The sequence below is a fragment of the Pelodiscus sinensis genome, chromosome 3 (genome assembly GCF_052426305.1).
Source record: "Pelodiscus sinensis isolate ZL-2025 chromosome 3, ASM5242630v1, whole genome shotgun sequence".
Taxonomy (NCBI): Eukaryota; Metazoa; Chordata; order Testudines; family Trionychidae; genus Pelodiscus; species Pelodiscus sinensis.
Window position 1 is genome coordinate 119,733,838 of NC_143054.1, and position 12,964 is coordinate 119,746,801.

General features: G+C 39.6%; 1 protein-coding gene across 3 annotated transcripts in view; it reads right to left on the minus strand.

Moving 5' to 3' along the window:
- PDE10A (phosphodiesterase 10A) overlaps positions 1-12,964 on the minus strand; it is a 271,962-nt gene that overhangs the window by 35,078 nt on the left and 223,920 nt on the right. For all 3 annotated transcript variants that reach the window (XM_075924593.2, XM_075924594.2, XM_025179481.3), the window contains 6 exons: positions 11,770-11,912; positions 9,808-9,900; positions 9,127-9,313; positions 7,525-7,667; positions 5,200-5,283; positions 2,556-2,706 (listed from right to left, as the gene is read on the minus strand). In XM_075924593.2, the coding sequence (XP_075780708.2) occupies positions 2,556-2,706; positions 5,200-5,283; positions 7,525-7,667; positions 9,127-9,313; positions 9,808-9,900; positions 11,770-11,912 (801 nt within the window). The remainder of the gene's footprint in view (positions 1-2,555; positions 2,707-5,199; positions 5,284-7,524; positions 7,668-9,126; positions 9,314-9,807; positions 9,901-11,769; positions 11,913-12,964) is intronic.

Genomic DNA, 12,964 nt, shown 5'->3' on the forward strand with positions numbered 1-12,964 from the left:
CACCGCAAGTCCCTCCCCCAGATCACAGCCCTCTCCTTCACCCAAACTCCTTCTCAGTCCCCTACCCCAAGGTCACTTCTGCACCCAGCTTCCATCCCAGACTGCACACCCCCTCCATAGAAGTGCAGCCTTTGACCACTTACCAAAATCTTGGAGTGGCATCCCCATGAAAAATTACTGCCCATCCCAGCTCTAGCAATTACTCATCACATTGACAGTGGAGGCAGAGAAGGAGAAACAGAGACAGGGTCACTAGGCTGCGGAGCCTAAATCAAGGGACGCTTAGCACCTTGACTTATTATGACCCAGTCTGTTTCGGGGGAGGGGGGGCGGAAAGAGAGGGGGGCTGCTGCTCAGCAAACCAAAAGTAGCACTGGTGTGGCTCACTATATATTACCATGCTGACATGAACCCTTCAGTTCTTTCTTGACGGCTACTCCAACGGAGGGGAAGAAGGGCAAGTATGAAATATATGGGTATGTCTACACTACCCCGCTAGTTCGAACTAGCGGGGTAATGTAGGCATACCGCACTTGCAAATGAAGCCCGGGATTTGAATTTCCCGGGCTTCATTTGCATAAGCCGGCCGGCGCCATTTTTAAATGCCGGCTTGTTCGAACTCCGTGCCGCGCGGCTATACGCGGCATGGGCTAGATAGTTCGAACTAGCAAGCCATTCCGAACTATCTGTTCCACGAGGCGTACAGATAGTTCAGAATGGCTTGCTAGTTCGAACTATCTAGCCCATGCCGCGTGTAGCCGCGCGGCACGGGGTTTGAACAAGCCGGCATTTAAAAATGGCGCCGGCCGGCTTATGCAAATGAAGCCCGGGAAATTCAAATCCCGGGCTTCATTTGCAAGTGCGGTATGCCTACATTACCACCCTAGTTTGAACTAGGGTGGTAGTGTAGACATACCCATATATGAGCAATACATCTCAAAGAACAGTTACAAAAAAATGAGTAATCATTTATTCTTGGAGTGCTTGCTCATATCTATTCCAATTAGGTGATTCACAAGATTTACCCGGGCGGATGACAGTTAACAAGTTGCTGACTTGAATACAGCAATGCGAAACTCTGCATCTTGTCTAGATTGTTGCATAATGGTATAGTATGATGTGAAGGTCTGAATGAAGGACAACGTCACAGCTCTACACATCTTCTGGAGAGGCACACGTGCCAGGAAAGCAGTCAAGATGGTTGAATGATCGGCATAGAATTCATTGTGTTCTGAAAGTTCTTAACCCTATGCAGGAAAGAGTTAGTTTGCTCTGCACAGTTCCATCCTCCCATCCAACAGAATAGTTTGTTGGACTTGTGCCTGGACCCAGACATAGTGACCTCAAAGGAAATAATACAGGCCACCAAGTCAATCACATCCAGAGATGCCTGGAAAGTGGTCCAGGACACTGCTTTTCCATCCTTAACCAGAGCAGCAAACTCTTCCTGCAATTGCTGGAGAAACAGGTCCTTGAATTTGAGAAGAGAGGCCCAAGAGTTATAATCATATCTACTTAGTTCAGCTTGTTGGTTTGCTGAATAGCAGGCCCCCCATCGACTAGACCATGGTTTGGAATAAGTCAAGGTGCTTAATGTCTCCTGATTTAGGCTCTGTAGCCTGGTGACCTTGTCTCTGCTTTTCCATTATGGCCTCTACTCACAAGAGAGCACAGCAGAGGATGGGTGAACAAGTATTCCAGGTCCTTGATGGAAACAGTATTTTCTCTCACTGTTTTTTTCCTGTGGAGGAGGCAGAGCCCGGGGACTGCCAGATGATTTATGCCTAGGACTGGATGGTCTTTATGATGGAGAGCACCACAAAGGAAGGGCCCTCAGGATCCAGGATATCAACCACAAAGTTGTCCTGCTCAACTACCCTTTCCACCTGCAGGATAAGGCTAAATGCAATCTTGTATAGAAGGTCCTAGAATGTGCTGCAGTACATCAATGGCGGGTCCGTGATGAATGTGCTGCCATCGTCTTGTCCAGGGAGGATGAGGAGAAAGACAAAGGCTGGGACCAGATCCTGAGTACTCCCTGGTGGTGGTAAAGTGGGCTTAGAGTGCCCTACTGTGTTATGGGTGGGGGTGAAACAAGTGGCACCATGTCCTGTGGCGGCAGGCAGCTGACTGTTGCTTCTGGAGCTCATGACTCAGAGGGGGCCAGTACAGGCCCATTGGTAGCGTGCCCTGGGCTTAATGGAATGCCCATAACACCACAAATAGCCACTGTGGCAACCACTGAGGAGCTCCCAGGTCTCTAGGTAGACAAGGGGCCACAGGCATTGACTAACCTGCAGTCCCCAAGGGAGATAAGGGGCACCCAGAACAGGAGGACCCTGATGGGGCTGCACCAGTCGGGGGGAATGTTCAGTGATGCAGAACATTCTCCACAGAGAATAAATTTACGGAAAAAAAAGCCTCAAAGCAAAACAATAATAAAAGAAAGATACTATATGAATTAACAGACATTTGACAATTTCCTTCCTACCTCAGAATGAAATTGTTGTCTGAGTTATCGGATTTCACAATAGTACTATGGTCTCCATGCTTACCTCCAGGTCTGTGAAAAGCCCTTGGTTGTTCTGAAGTATGGCATACATGCAATGTGCAACTGTAATCGCATGTTTCCAGTTGTGATAGGGCACACGGCGATAGTTCTTCTTTACAGACATAATAAAACGACATAGCTTTTCAAGTTCAAAGCTTCAAAGGAAAAAAATTGGTGAGAGAAAAAAACAGGATAGGAAAAATGACAATAATTCTAATTCACTCAGATGTAACTCACTTTTTATAACAAACAATATATGGCTTGGTTCCCTTTCTAAGATCTGTTAGAATTATGCAACAGTTTGGTTCCAACAGTCTTAGGGAACATATCCACAAAGGCAGTCTGTTTTCAGTCTGTCATGTTCTCATGTAGTCAGTCTTCCCAAATAGCTCCCAGGGTTCGTTTTTATAAAACCCTTAGTATCCTTGACTGTGATTTTCTTAAACAGGTATCTTCTGCAAACTGGAAAATATTAATAACCTCAAGAGAAATTAGGATCTTAAAGTAGGCTATGGTTGGCAGCAAGCAACAATTACTACTCTTTTTTTTTATATACTTTTTTGTATTACTATTACTCCATTCCAATTTTTGGAGTACGTAGTGGCTAAAAATAATTTCATTGGCTATTTTATTGGATTATTTTCATTCTAAAAATAATTGAGGTCTTCTCATTATAATCTATGTCTCAATCCATATAGTTTGAGGGGCTATTTTATTTAAGGAAAGCTATTTTAAGGCCAGTTACCTATCATGTGAACTTGAAATAGCCTGGTGGTCAAAAGAAAGTGGAAGAGGGAAGAGCAGTAAAAAGGACAGCTAAATCAGAATGATGTGATAAGACATAAGCATGCAGCATTACGAATATCTACCAGCTGTGTTCCCTGTAAGCTGAACGGCTGCAGAGGAGAGATTTACATGCCATTCAACTGATTAACAGAGTTGCACAACTGGTAGAATGTGTTCTGGTGCCCATCCCTACACCTTGCTCTGTTCTGCAGCTGCTCCCGGGGAAAATCAGCTCTTGGCAGCCAATCAGTTACTTGATGAGCAGCTTCATCAGCTGTTTTCAGGTGCTGCAGCCCTTTTTGCTCCCCTGTCTGCAGCCCTGCTGGTAGGGTCCAGTAGTGCTGCTGGGAAGGAGCAAACACACATCTTCCCAGGGGCCCAGCAACTGAAAAGGGCCTGGGGGCTCCTGGCTGCCACTGCTGCGGCAGCAGTGACTGGGAGCCCCAGACCCATCAAATCATCTTCAGAGCCTTGTGGACAGCTGCTCCCAGCTTCCACCACTGTCACACAGCACACAGGGGAGGCGTGAGCCCTTTCAACTACTTCTATTTAAAAGCCAACCCCTTTCCGAGCAAGGCCCCATCCATTGTGGGGCAGCCTGCAACCACTTCAAAAAATTTTGAAGTGGCCCCAGTTCAAAAATTATTGCCCATACCAAGACTCGATCATCCCATTTTTGTTCGTATGAATTGACTATCTGACCTTATCTGGGTGAGTTCTCTTCAGTTCTGTTGCTGTTTATACAGTGGCAGGATGAATGATCTGGGTTTACAGCTAAATAGCTCTGATCTATCATATACATATTTAAACTAATTTACTATAAGAAGTTATTTAGACAGAAAAACATGGTTTTATGGTTGCACGCTGAGCATGCTTATTATTTACAGAACTTTAGCCTTACATCAGAAAAAACTAGAGGCATATTGTCTTTCAAGAAATCTTTAGTGATTTTATTCTCTTTTTTAAATTCCAGAGGCTTCATTCAGACATTTTCAAACATTTGTTAAACATACTGTTTGAAACAGGATATTCCTCTGAATACATATATTACAACGTTCACTTCAAATACATGTCCATGCCTGCTTATTTTCAGAAACTACCGAAAGACAGGTAAATCACCACCAAAAGCAAGATCAGAGACAGGATGCCACAGCCTAGAATGTAACTACTCCTCCACTGCTGCACTCCTGATGGAGAAGAGCAGTATATTAATTCTCACTGGGAGCAAGCTAGGAATTGTCACTAGGAGTCACAGCTCTTTCCCTCCACTCACCCTCCTCTAAGTGCTCTATTTAGGAAGAGTAATTGCTCATCCATTTTGCAGCATGGAGGAAGAAGGGAACAGGTAATGAGTGGGTTAGAACTGGGGCCAGAAGAGCTATTGTTGTCTTCTTTTCCTGTCCACTACTGTTGAAATCTATATATGGTTCTAATCGATAACATCTTTCTAGAGACTATTTCAATAATATTTTAAATTAGTTCAGCAGCTATATCTTGAAATCTTGTGTGGCTGTATTTTAGGTCTACTTTATTATATAAAACTCCTGAAATGCTGTCATGGTCCCTCTGACTGAGGAGAAGATTATGTATCTTCACTAAGATCCAAGCAAAGCTGCAGTTTACTCAAAGGGCCACTGTTCCCTCACTTGGAACTGAGCTCACTGACACCAAGACATGCTCAGACCTACTAGCTGAGGACCAAAAACTGAGCCTGGAAATTCAATTTGCTTACTAGGTTCCTATGTAGACAAGGGTATAGTAAGTTACTAAAAAAATTCCAAGCGTTTGAAGAGTTCAGTCATCACCATCATCGTCGTCACAGAAGCAAAATAATACTTATGTAAAATACTTGTAATTCATACCAGGTTGTGCCACAGGACTGGTGGACCATGTAGACAAAAATGGCTGGCCAGACATCCTCGTAGGGACTAATATCAAAGTGGTATCTGACATAAAAAATATTTAAGTTCAGCAGCAGCAAATATCCTTTCATTCTTATTATAATTAGGCTACAAACTTCTAGATGGCATGCTTACTTGACAGAATAGTCTAGTTATTGAACATACACACTATATTGACTTTGTGGACCAGTTTAGTTCCACTCACTTCAATGGAGCTTTGCGGATTTACATCAGCTAAGACCTTTGCTTTCTTGAATTAGGATAACGAGGGGAATTTTAATGTCATTCAAAAGTACTGAAACTCAAATTAATCATTCACCATAAAAAGCTATAAGGGTAGCTCATATATAATGATACAGTCAACAGCATATTCAGAGCTGGTTGAAATCAATTACAGGAAGTCTTTGGATTGTGTTCCCAAAGTTTGTTTGTAAGTCTATTGTTTGGAACTCAGAATGCATTTTCCCATAGAAAAAAACTTATAAATGGTGGTTAGGTTCCCAGGTAAACCCACAAAAGCCTATTTAATCCATAATGTAGCTGAAATGCTATATATTTGTAATGAAAAATCATAGAAAACAATACTTTTGCAATTCCACTAATTAAACAAAACAGAAAAACAATAAAATTAACTAAGAAATAAATTCTTATTTAACCTTGAATGCTGGTGCTCGCAGAAAGGCAGGTTTAATTAGAGGAGGATAAGGAGGTAGGTGAAGATTTTGAAGGGAATTTATAGGCATCCCCAGGCCGTCCAGCCCCCTTGTGGGCTCAGCAGCATCTCCTGTAGCCTCCAATTCTGCCGCTTGCCTTCCCCCGTTGGCTCAGCACCAGCTCTGGCTGCCCCCTGCATCATCCCCAAGCCAGCCCCACAGGATGGGCAGGGCCCAACCATGCTCAACAGGAGACAGCACATGGTGCAAGAGTGGGTACGAGGACTCTAGAGAAGCAGGGGGCAGTCAGACAGATGACAGGAGAGAAGCGGCACTTTGAAGGGGAAATTGCCGCTTCTGGCTATGTGGCTTCCCCCTCCTCTTCTGGAGTCCTCTCTCCCATGTTCGTGCCATTCGCCACCACCTGCACACTTTGCCTGCTCTCCTGAGGCTGCAGGTAAGCTTTTGTTCATATGTGCAGATGTTCGTAAGTTGGATGTTTGTAACTTACAGAGTGGCTGTATTTCTTTCCAGAACTGGATGCAACTTCCACCAGGTTTCATTTTTGTAGAAAAAAATTCAGCTTTTACTATTTAATAGAAACTAAAATTTGACATTATTTTTATGCTTCGTTAGTCGAAGCTTTTTTCCCCTCGTATCCAAGTTCACAGCCTTATGTGGGAGGCCAGCACAGCACAGCTGCTTGTCCTTCGATTATTAATTAACCCCTTTCATTGCACCTGCTGTGCTGCAGGGTTCTATTTACTTTCCATTGAATCCATCTAAATGTTAGCAAGTCTGTGACACACTGAACAACACAGCAGGTGTGTCAGATTTAAAGGTAGCTAAATTGTTTGGAAAATGATTAGATATGTTCCAATTCGAAAACAATAGGGGTCTGTGTTTCAAAAAAGAAAGCCTGCCCATATTTACAAGTACAAATTGTTTTGGTGATGAGGTAGATTATATATATTATCATTCAAGAAAGCATTAGAAATTATACTTCAAAGAACTATCCTACATTAAAAGCTTATTCCTGAAAGTTGTGGAGCACTTTAGCCTCCAACAAGGAAAATACTTAAGTACACGTTCAATTTTAATCATAAGTAGTCCCATTTAAACTTAATCACATTCATGCATGCTTTGCCGGACTGGTGCTCAGAGTGCTCAATGCTTTTCATCAGTGAGCTTTTGTATTTCCATCTTTTTTGTGGTTTACTTTTTATATGATTAGAAAGTCAGGCCTCCCTTACTTGGTTTCTCCTGGAAGGTTCATTTGTTACAGGAGAACTGGTAGGGTTAGGATAGTGGAGATCCCATGCAAATAAAGGCTATTTAATAGATTTTTTTTCTCTACATTTCTTGATGCTGATTTTTGTCATAGTACAAAATATATAGTTTTTTACACGTGTGTAACATAGATGCAAAATGTTTTCACTGATTAATAACATTTTACATCTGTCCTACACTTACTTTGTACAGATATTACAAGGTGCCAGGCAATTAAAAATTAATTCCTATAGTTTTAGGATGCCATCTTTGGTAACAATTTCCACAAATCCTCCGTTCTATGTGGAAAATTTAACTTTATGAGTAAAAGGTTATAGCTGCTGCTAAAATGACACAAACTCACAGTTCAATTTCTTTGCAGATGTGGGTAGCGAGTGTGCAGTGCATGAGATTTTGCCATTCTTCTGCTGTGCAAACACTGTGATAGGACAGCTTCTCCATCGTTACACGATAAATACACTCTGAATGGCGAATTCTGTGGTACATCTGAAAGAACAATTGTTATTCATTAACACTGGATTTTAGTTATGAAGATAAAGCCTTTTCCCCTCAAGATAAAACATTTATTCTTAATAATACTTACATTTCCAAAACTGACTAGTTATTTTGGATGCCTAACTTGACACATAGTAGCCAGACTTTATGAAACTGGAAACGCAGCACTCCTGAAAATCTGTTCCTTTCCTTTTAAGGTGTCTTAAGTTGGACACTCAAAAGGTAGCAACTTTGTAAAACCTGTTTCCATGCCCTTGCTACTCCGTGATGTGGATAGAAACTGTAAAACTGGTAATGGGTCACACTGCACACTTTTGCACCACTGCTCTAGCCAAATTACAATTTGGCCCAAAAGAACTAATTTAAACAACATTTCTATGCATTTTAATCTTCCACTGAGTTTTTCAAGAAATGTACTTGCCCAGTTGCTCCAGAGACAGAATTTTTCAGAGTAGAGAGTGAAGAAATTACTACTCAGTGCCAGGGAAAAACAAGTTCAATATACATTAAAAGACTACAGTTCAACTACATTAGGCATGGTGTGGTTTGTAAACGAGTAAAGAGAATTATGTTTCATTTTAAGAAAATCCCCAAGAGAAATATGCCTTAAGGGTTCATTCTCCAACACAGTAGACCCATGCCCAACAGATGAACTTGTATGGATGTGATTCTGATTTCCATTAAGGGCATTTTATACCTCTCTTGTCATATAGAGTGGATGTAAATATAATTTACTTCTCTAGACTGACAGAGTGATGTAAAAGAGGACTTATGAGACCCTGGCCTGAGTACATCATCGTATAATATTATTTTTCAATAAAATGTGTTGAATTCCTTTTTATAATTGGATTTTTATACCTATATAGTAAGGACTGTAAAATTGTTTGCACTTTTTAACTAAACATTATCTTTAAAAAAAAAAGATTGACTCTCATAAATAATGGTATCACACTCATTTTGATTTATGGGCAGTTAAGTGAGGAAAGTCCAGGGTGTTCAAATAAACACACACTTAAATGGTCTAGTCAGACACCCTCCACGCTTGATATATGAGTACACTCCCTCCACCATGCAGTTAATGGTGTAAAATACGAATTATGCACCAGTATAAATGAATTAGGCTCATGCACCATATCTGAACAGAGTTAAGAGATGTTCTATATACTTTGACTGGAGTATATTGTTTTACGGGTAACTGTATGTAACAGATATACATCTTGATCAATTATTTCAGAAGAAATCAACTGAATCCTTATCATGAAAGAAATAACATATTACAGATGCCCCTCTTGCTCAACAAAACAGAATTCTTAATCAGTTTTAACGATTTGTAAAATGAAGTTGAATTGATCCAGTCCCAAGGTAATCCTAATTCTATATGTTATAATCAATAGCTGACAGAACTATTTTCTTTCTACTTAATGTTTATCTTATAGGGAATAAAACTTACATTAGCACAGTGTAAGGCTAAAGCACAAAAGACTGCAAACATTTTAAAGTTGTTCTCATCGGTTTTAGAGAAGGCACTTCCACTTATTTTGTTCACCATCTGCACAACGCCTATCACGCTCCCTCGGCTCACAATAGGCATGCACAGAATGTTCCTGGTTGTGTAGCCTGTGTAGAGGTCAACTTCTCTGGAGAGTTAGGGAAGAGAAAGAGGACAGTAATTAATGGCCACCCCTTTTCCCATGGAAATGTCATTTCAGATAAACACAGGATTCATTAATCTACCTCTCAATTGCATGCATCAATTTTTAGAACAGACTATATAGTCTAATGCCAATTTTAAAATGAACAAAAAAACAAACTTGAGTTAAGTTTATTAATGATATAGCTATCAATAGTCCATCCAGCTTTGCAACCTTCCATCTAGAACAAAATAATTAACACATCCTCAAGTACTTGGTATAAAAGAATCAAAATAATTTTAATAGAATACAGTCACAGGATCAGGGATCATGCTATGAAAATAAAAATTCAGTAATAAAAGTATCTCTTTATCAGGACACCTTAATTTCATGAAAACATACTCTGAATTGATGATAATGTCTCCAGAATTTGAATTGAACATTAAATAAAAAGCTATTTTGTTTTCTCCTGTTATAGATTTTACTAAAGAATGTCTTACCTGTTAAAGCGTGGATCTGCATAGGCATCAGGAATATTAAGGACTTCACCTGTTCTTGCTACCTGACCCGCTATTCCTTTCTCAATAGAAAATCTGCACATATTAAAGAGACATGTTGATCAGCATATGAACAATTTGAATAAATATGTTTTTGACTGCAATCTACCCTGAACATACAAATGTACATTCAGCCCAAACCAGTTTAATTTGTTGTTTGTGAGGATAAAATTCTTGAAAGACAAAAAGGAACTGCAATGAAGAATGAAAGTATTGACTGAAGATATTTTATAGGGATATATTGCTCAAAAAGGGTCCCATACTATGGTCAGTTAATTCAAAAAGGATTGCTGTCCATAATAAGATTAAAAATAATTTCTAATTTGTGTTCAGAACATCTATTTACATTTTTGCAGTCTGATGACTTGTATTTAAGTTTACTGTACAATTCCTCATTTGCATCTCTAATATTCCCACTATTTTATGAACAATTCTCATATAAATTTGGCAAAAAAGTCTGGAATGAATAAGAGAAAATATGAAGGATGCAATTGATGTGCACTTCACCTACGGTAAGTCTATACTAGCCCCCTAGTTCGAACTACGGAGGCTAATGAGGGCGACCAAAATTGCAAATGAAGAGTGGGATTTAAATATCTCGTGCTTCATTAGCATGTTCCCGGGTGGTCGCCATTTTGGAAATTGACTAGCCCGGAATAACTGCCCGCAATTATTCCGGGCTAGTCAATTTCCAAAATGGTGACCACCCGGGAACATGCTAATGAAGTGTGAGATATTTAAATCCAGCACTTCATTTGCAATTTTGGTCACCCTCATTAGCCTCCCTAGTTTGAACTAGGGGGCTAGTGTAGACATACCCCTACAGACCTTAAAATGGATGGATGTATTTCATTTTATAGAAAGTTAAGATGTAATAATACTGGATTAATCTTGTAGACCTTCCACAATGAAATCAAATACATGAAACATACTGAAGTTTAATCATAGATATCTTGCAGCCAATATTATTACAATAAAATAATGTTGATCATTCTTCAATATAACACACTCTTGGTTTCAATAATCCAAAGGAGGCATAGGTGAGAATGAGGAGACTCTCAAAAGTGTTACTGTATATAGGTAAACCTTAGCTCCATTGAAGTCAATGGTAAAATTCTCATTGACTTCAATAAGGCCAAGATTTACTCAGTACAGTAGAATTTGAGAGCTATTAAACACTAGTTACAAACTGACAAACCCACTAAGAATGGATGTGCATGTAAAATTTACACAATAATGAGGAGTCTAAAGCATGCAGATGCTCAATTGGTTTTCAAAATAGTCAGAGCCTGGTATAACCTTCCATATCTGTGCAAAGCTTAGAAATGACCAATTCAACTGTACTTTCAAATCACAAGTATTCAAGTCAGAACAAAGTCCAGATTTATCATATCAGGTGAGGCAAGGAGAAACTAAAATTGCCTTCCTTAAAAGGTCTAAACAGATAAGTTACCAGCAATGCCTGATTCACCAACCAGAATTACCCACTATAATTTCTCTAGTTTGAATGTGTGTGAGAGAATATCTCACAGTTCGATTGAGCTTGAGAATTCCAATAAAAGTGTTGTACTTGCCGAACTGAGAGAAAGGGGTTTAAATTTAACACCTGCTCCTTTACCTACCTTGGAGCACCAGTGTTTTTTTCCAACATGATTTCCAAAAGGACCGCCTCCGGAAGACGGCATTTCCAGGATTGACGTTATAGCTTCAGAGACGTTGTTTCGATGGCACTGCAATGTCATTCCCAGAAGTACTACCTTCTGGAGGCGGGTCCTGGTGGGAATGATATCACAGTATGACAAGTATTGTCAGAGTAGGCACCTGCAAGTAGGCACAGACACTGGGTAACAAAATACCTGCACATCGCTAATGAGAATTAAACTCTTTTCTTTCTGTTGCTCTTACCTTATTTCTTTGGTCTTCTTGAAGACGGGTTTTCCTTCCTTTTCCTCTCCAATATCAAAAAGGTCTGAATACAGCTCTTTGTTCTTGTGATCAACCTGGAAGAGTGCACAGCGGTCTGCATTCACCAGGTTTTTTGCATATATCTACAGACAGAAAACAAAACTAGGATTAATCCTCATGAGGTTAAGGTAACTTTAGTCACTAATCTGTTAATGAAGGAAAGCCTTTTGAATGTGAAAGTTCTTCCAACTTCTCCAGTAGAGAGCATTTTCCAGAAATTTCCGTAACTACAACAATTTAGGCTAAAACTTGACATGCAAGATAATGTTTTTGTTTTATTTACATACATAATGATGTATTTAAAACAAACTGTCATATACAATCTTAACATTTCCTTTTTAAAATGTCATTACAGCTAGTTGCACTTATCAAAATGTGCTTTGAGGCCAAAGAAAGAAGTATAGCTATATCCTCCTTGAAAAATTGAGCTTGATGAGATTTGTCAGACATTTCTTTCCTCCTTTCTTATACCATAAGACAAGTCTTTCTTACATCCTTTATTTTATTTATAATTTATCATTAACAGAATTTATTATATTGAGGTAGCATTTGGATGCCTCAGTCAGGTTGGAAACCCTCTGTAAGGCACTTTAAAGGCATATAATAAATGACAGTCTTTTCCCCCAAAACAGGGAGACTTCAGACTCTTTGGGGTCCAGAGAATCTTTTCGAGATTAAAATGCTCCACATTATTAACATATTGTAATTTTCAAACAAATATTTAACTCCTAAAATGCTTATCTGAGTTATTTCTGTATTATACAAGAGCAAGAAAATCCTGGTATTAAGAGCTAACCCTTGAGTATATGAAGTGTAATCGCTCTTGCGTGTGTGATATTGGCACTAGTAAAGGCACAGTTTAGCCCCAAATGAACCTAACTTTTCAACTGCAAAAGCCTTGAAAAATAACTATGTACTTTTGGTTGACTTAAGTACATGTCATTTTCTACGAGTTGTGCAATATCCAAGCCTACAGTGTGACCTAGAAACACAGCAAAAATCTCATCTCTGAATTCTTCCTCTAACATCAAACAAGAACAGATTAAATGCTTTCAGTACACCAATATAAGGGGGATGGTGTCACTTGTTAGAAAATTAGTTTGTAGCAAAAAACAAAAACAAACAAAAACAACCC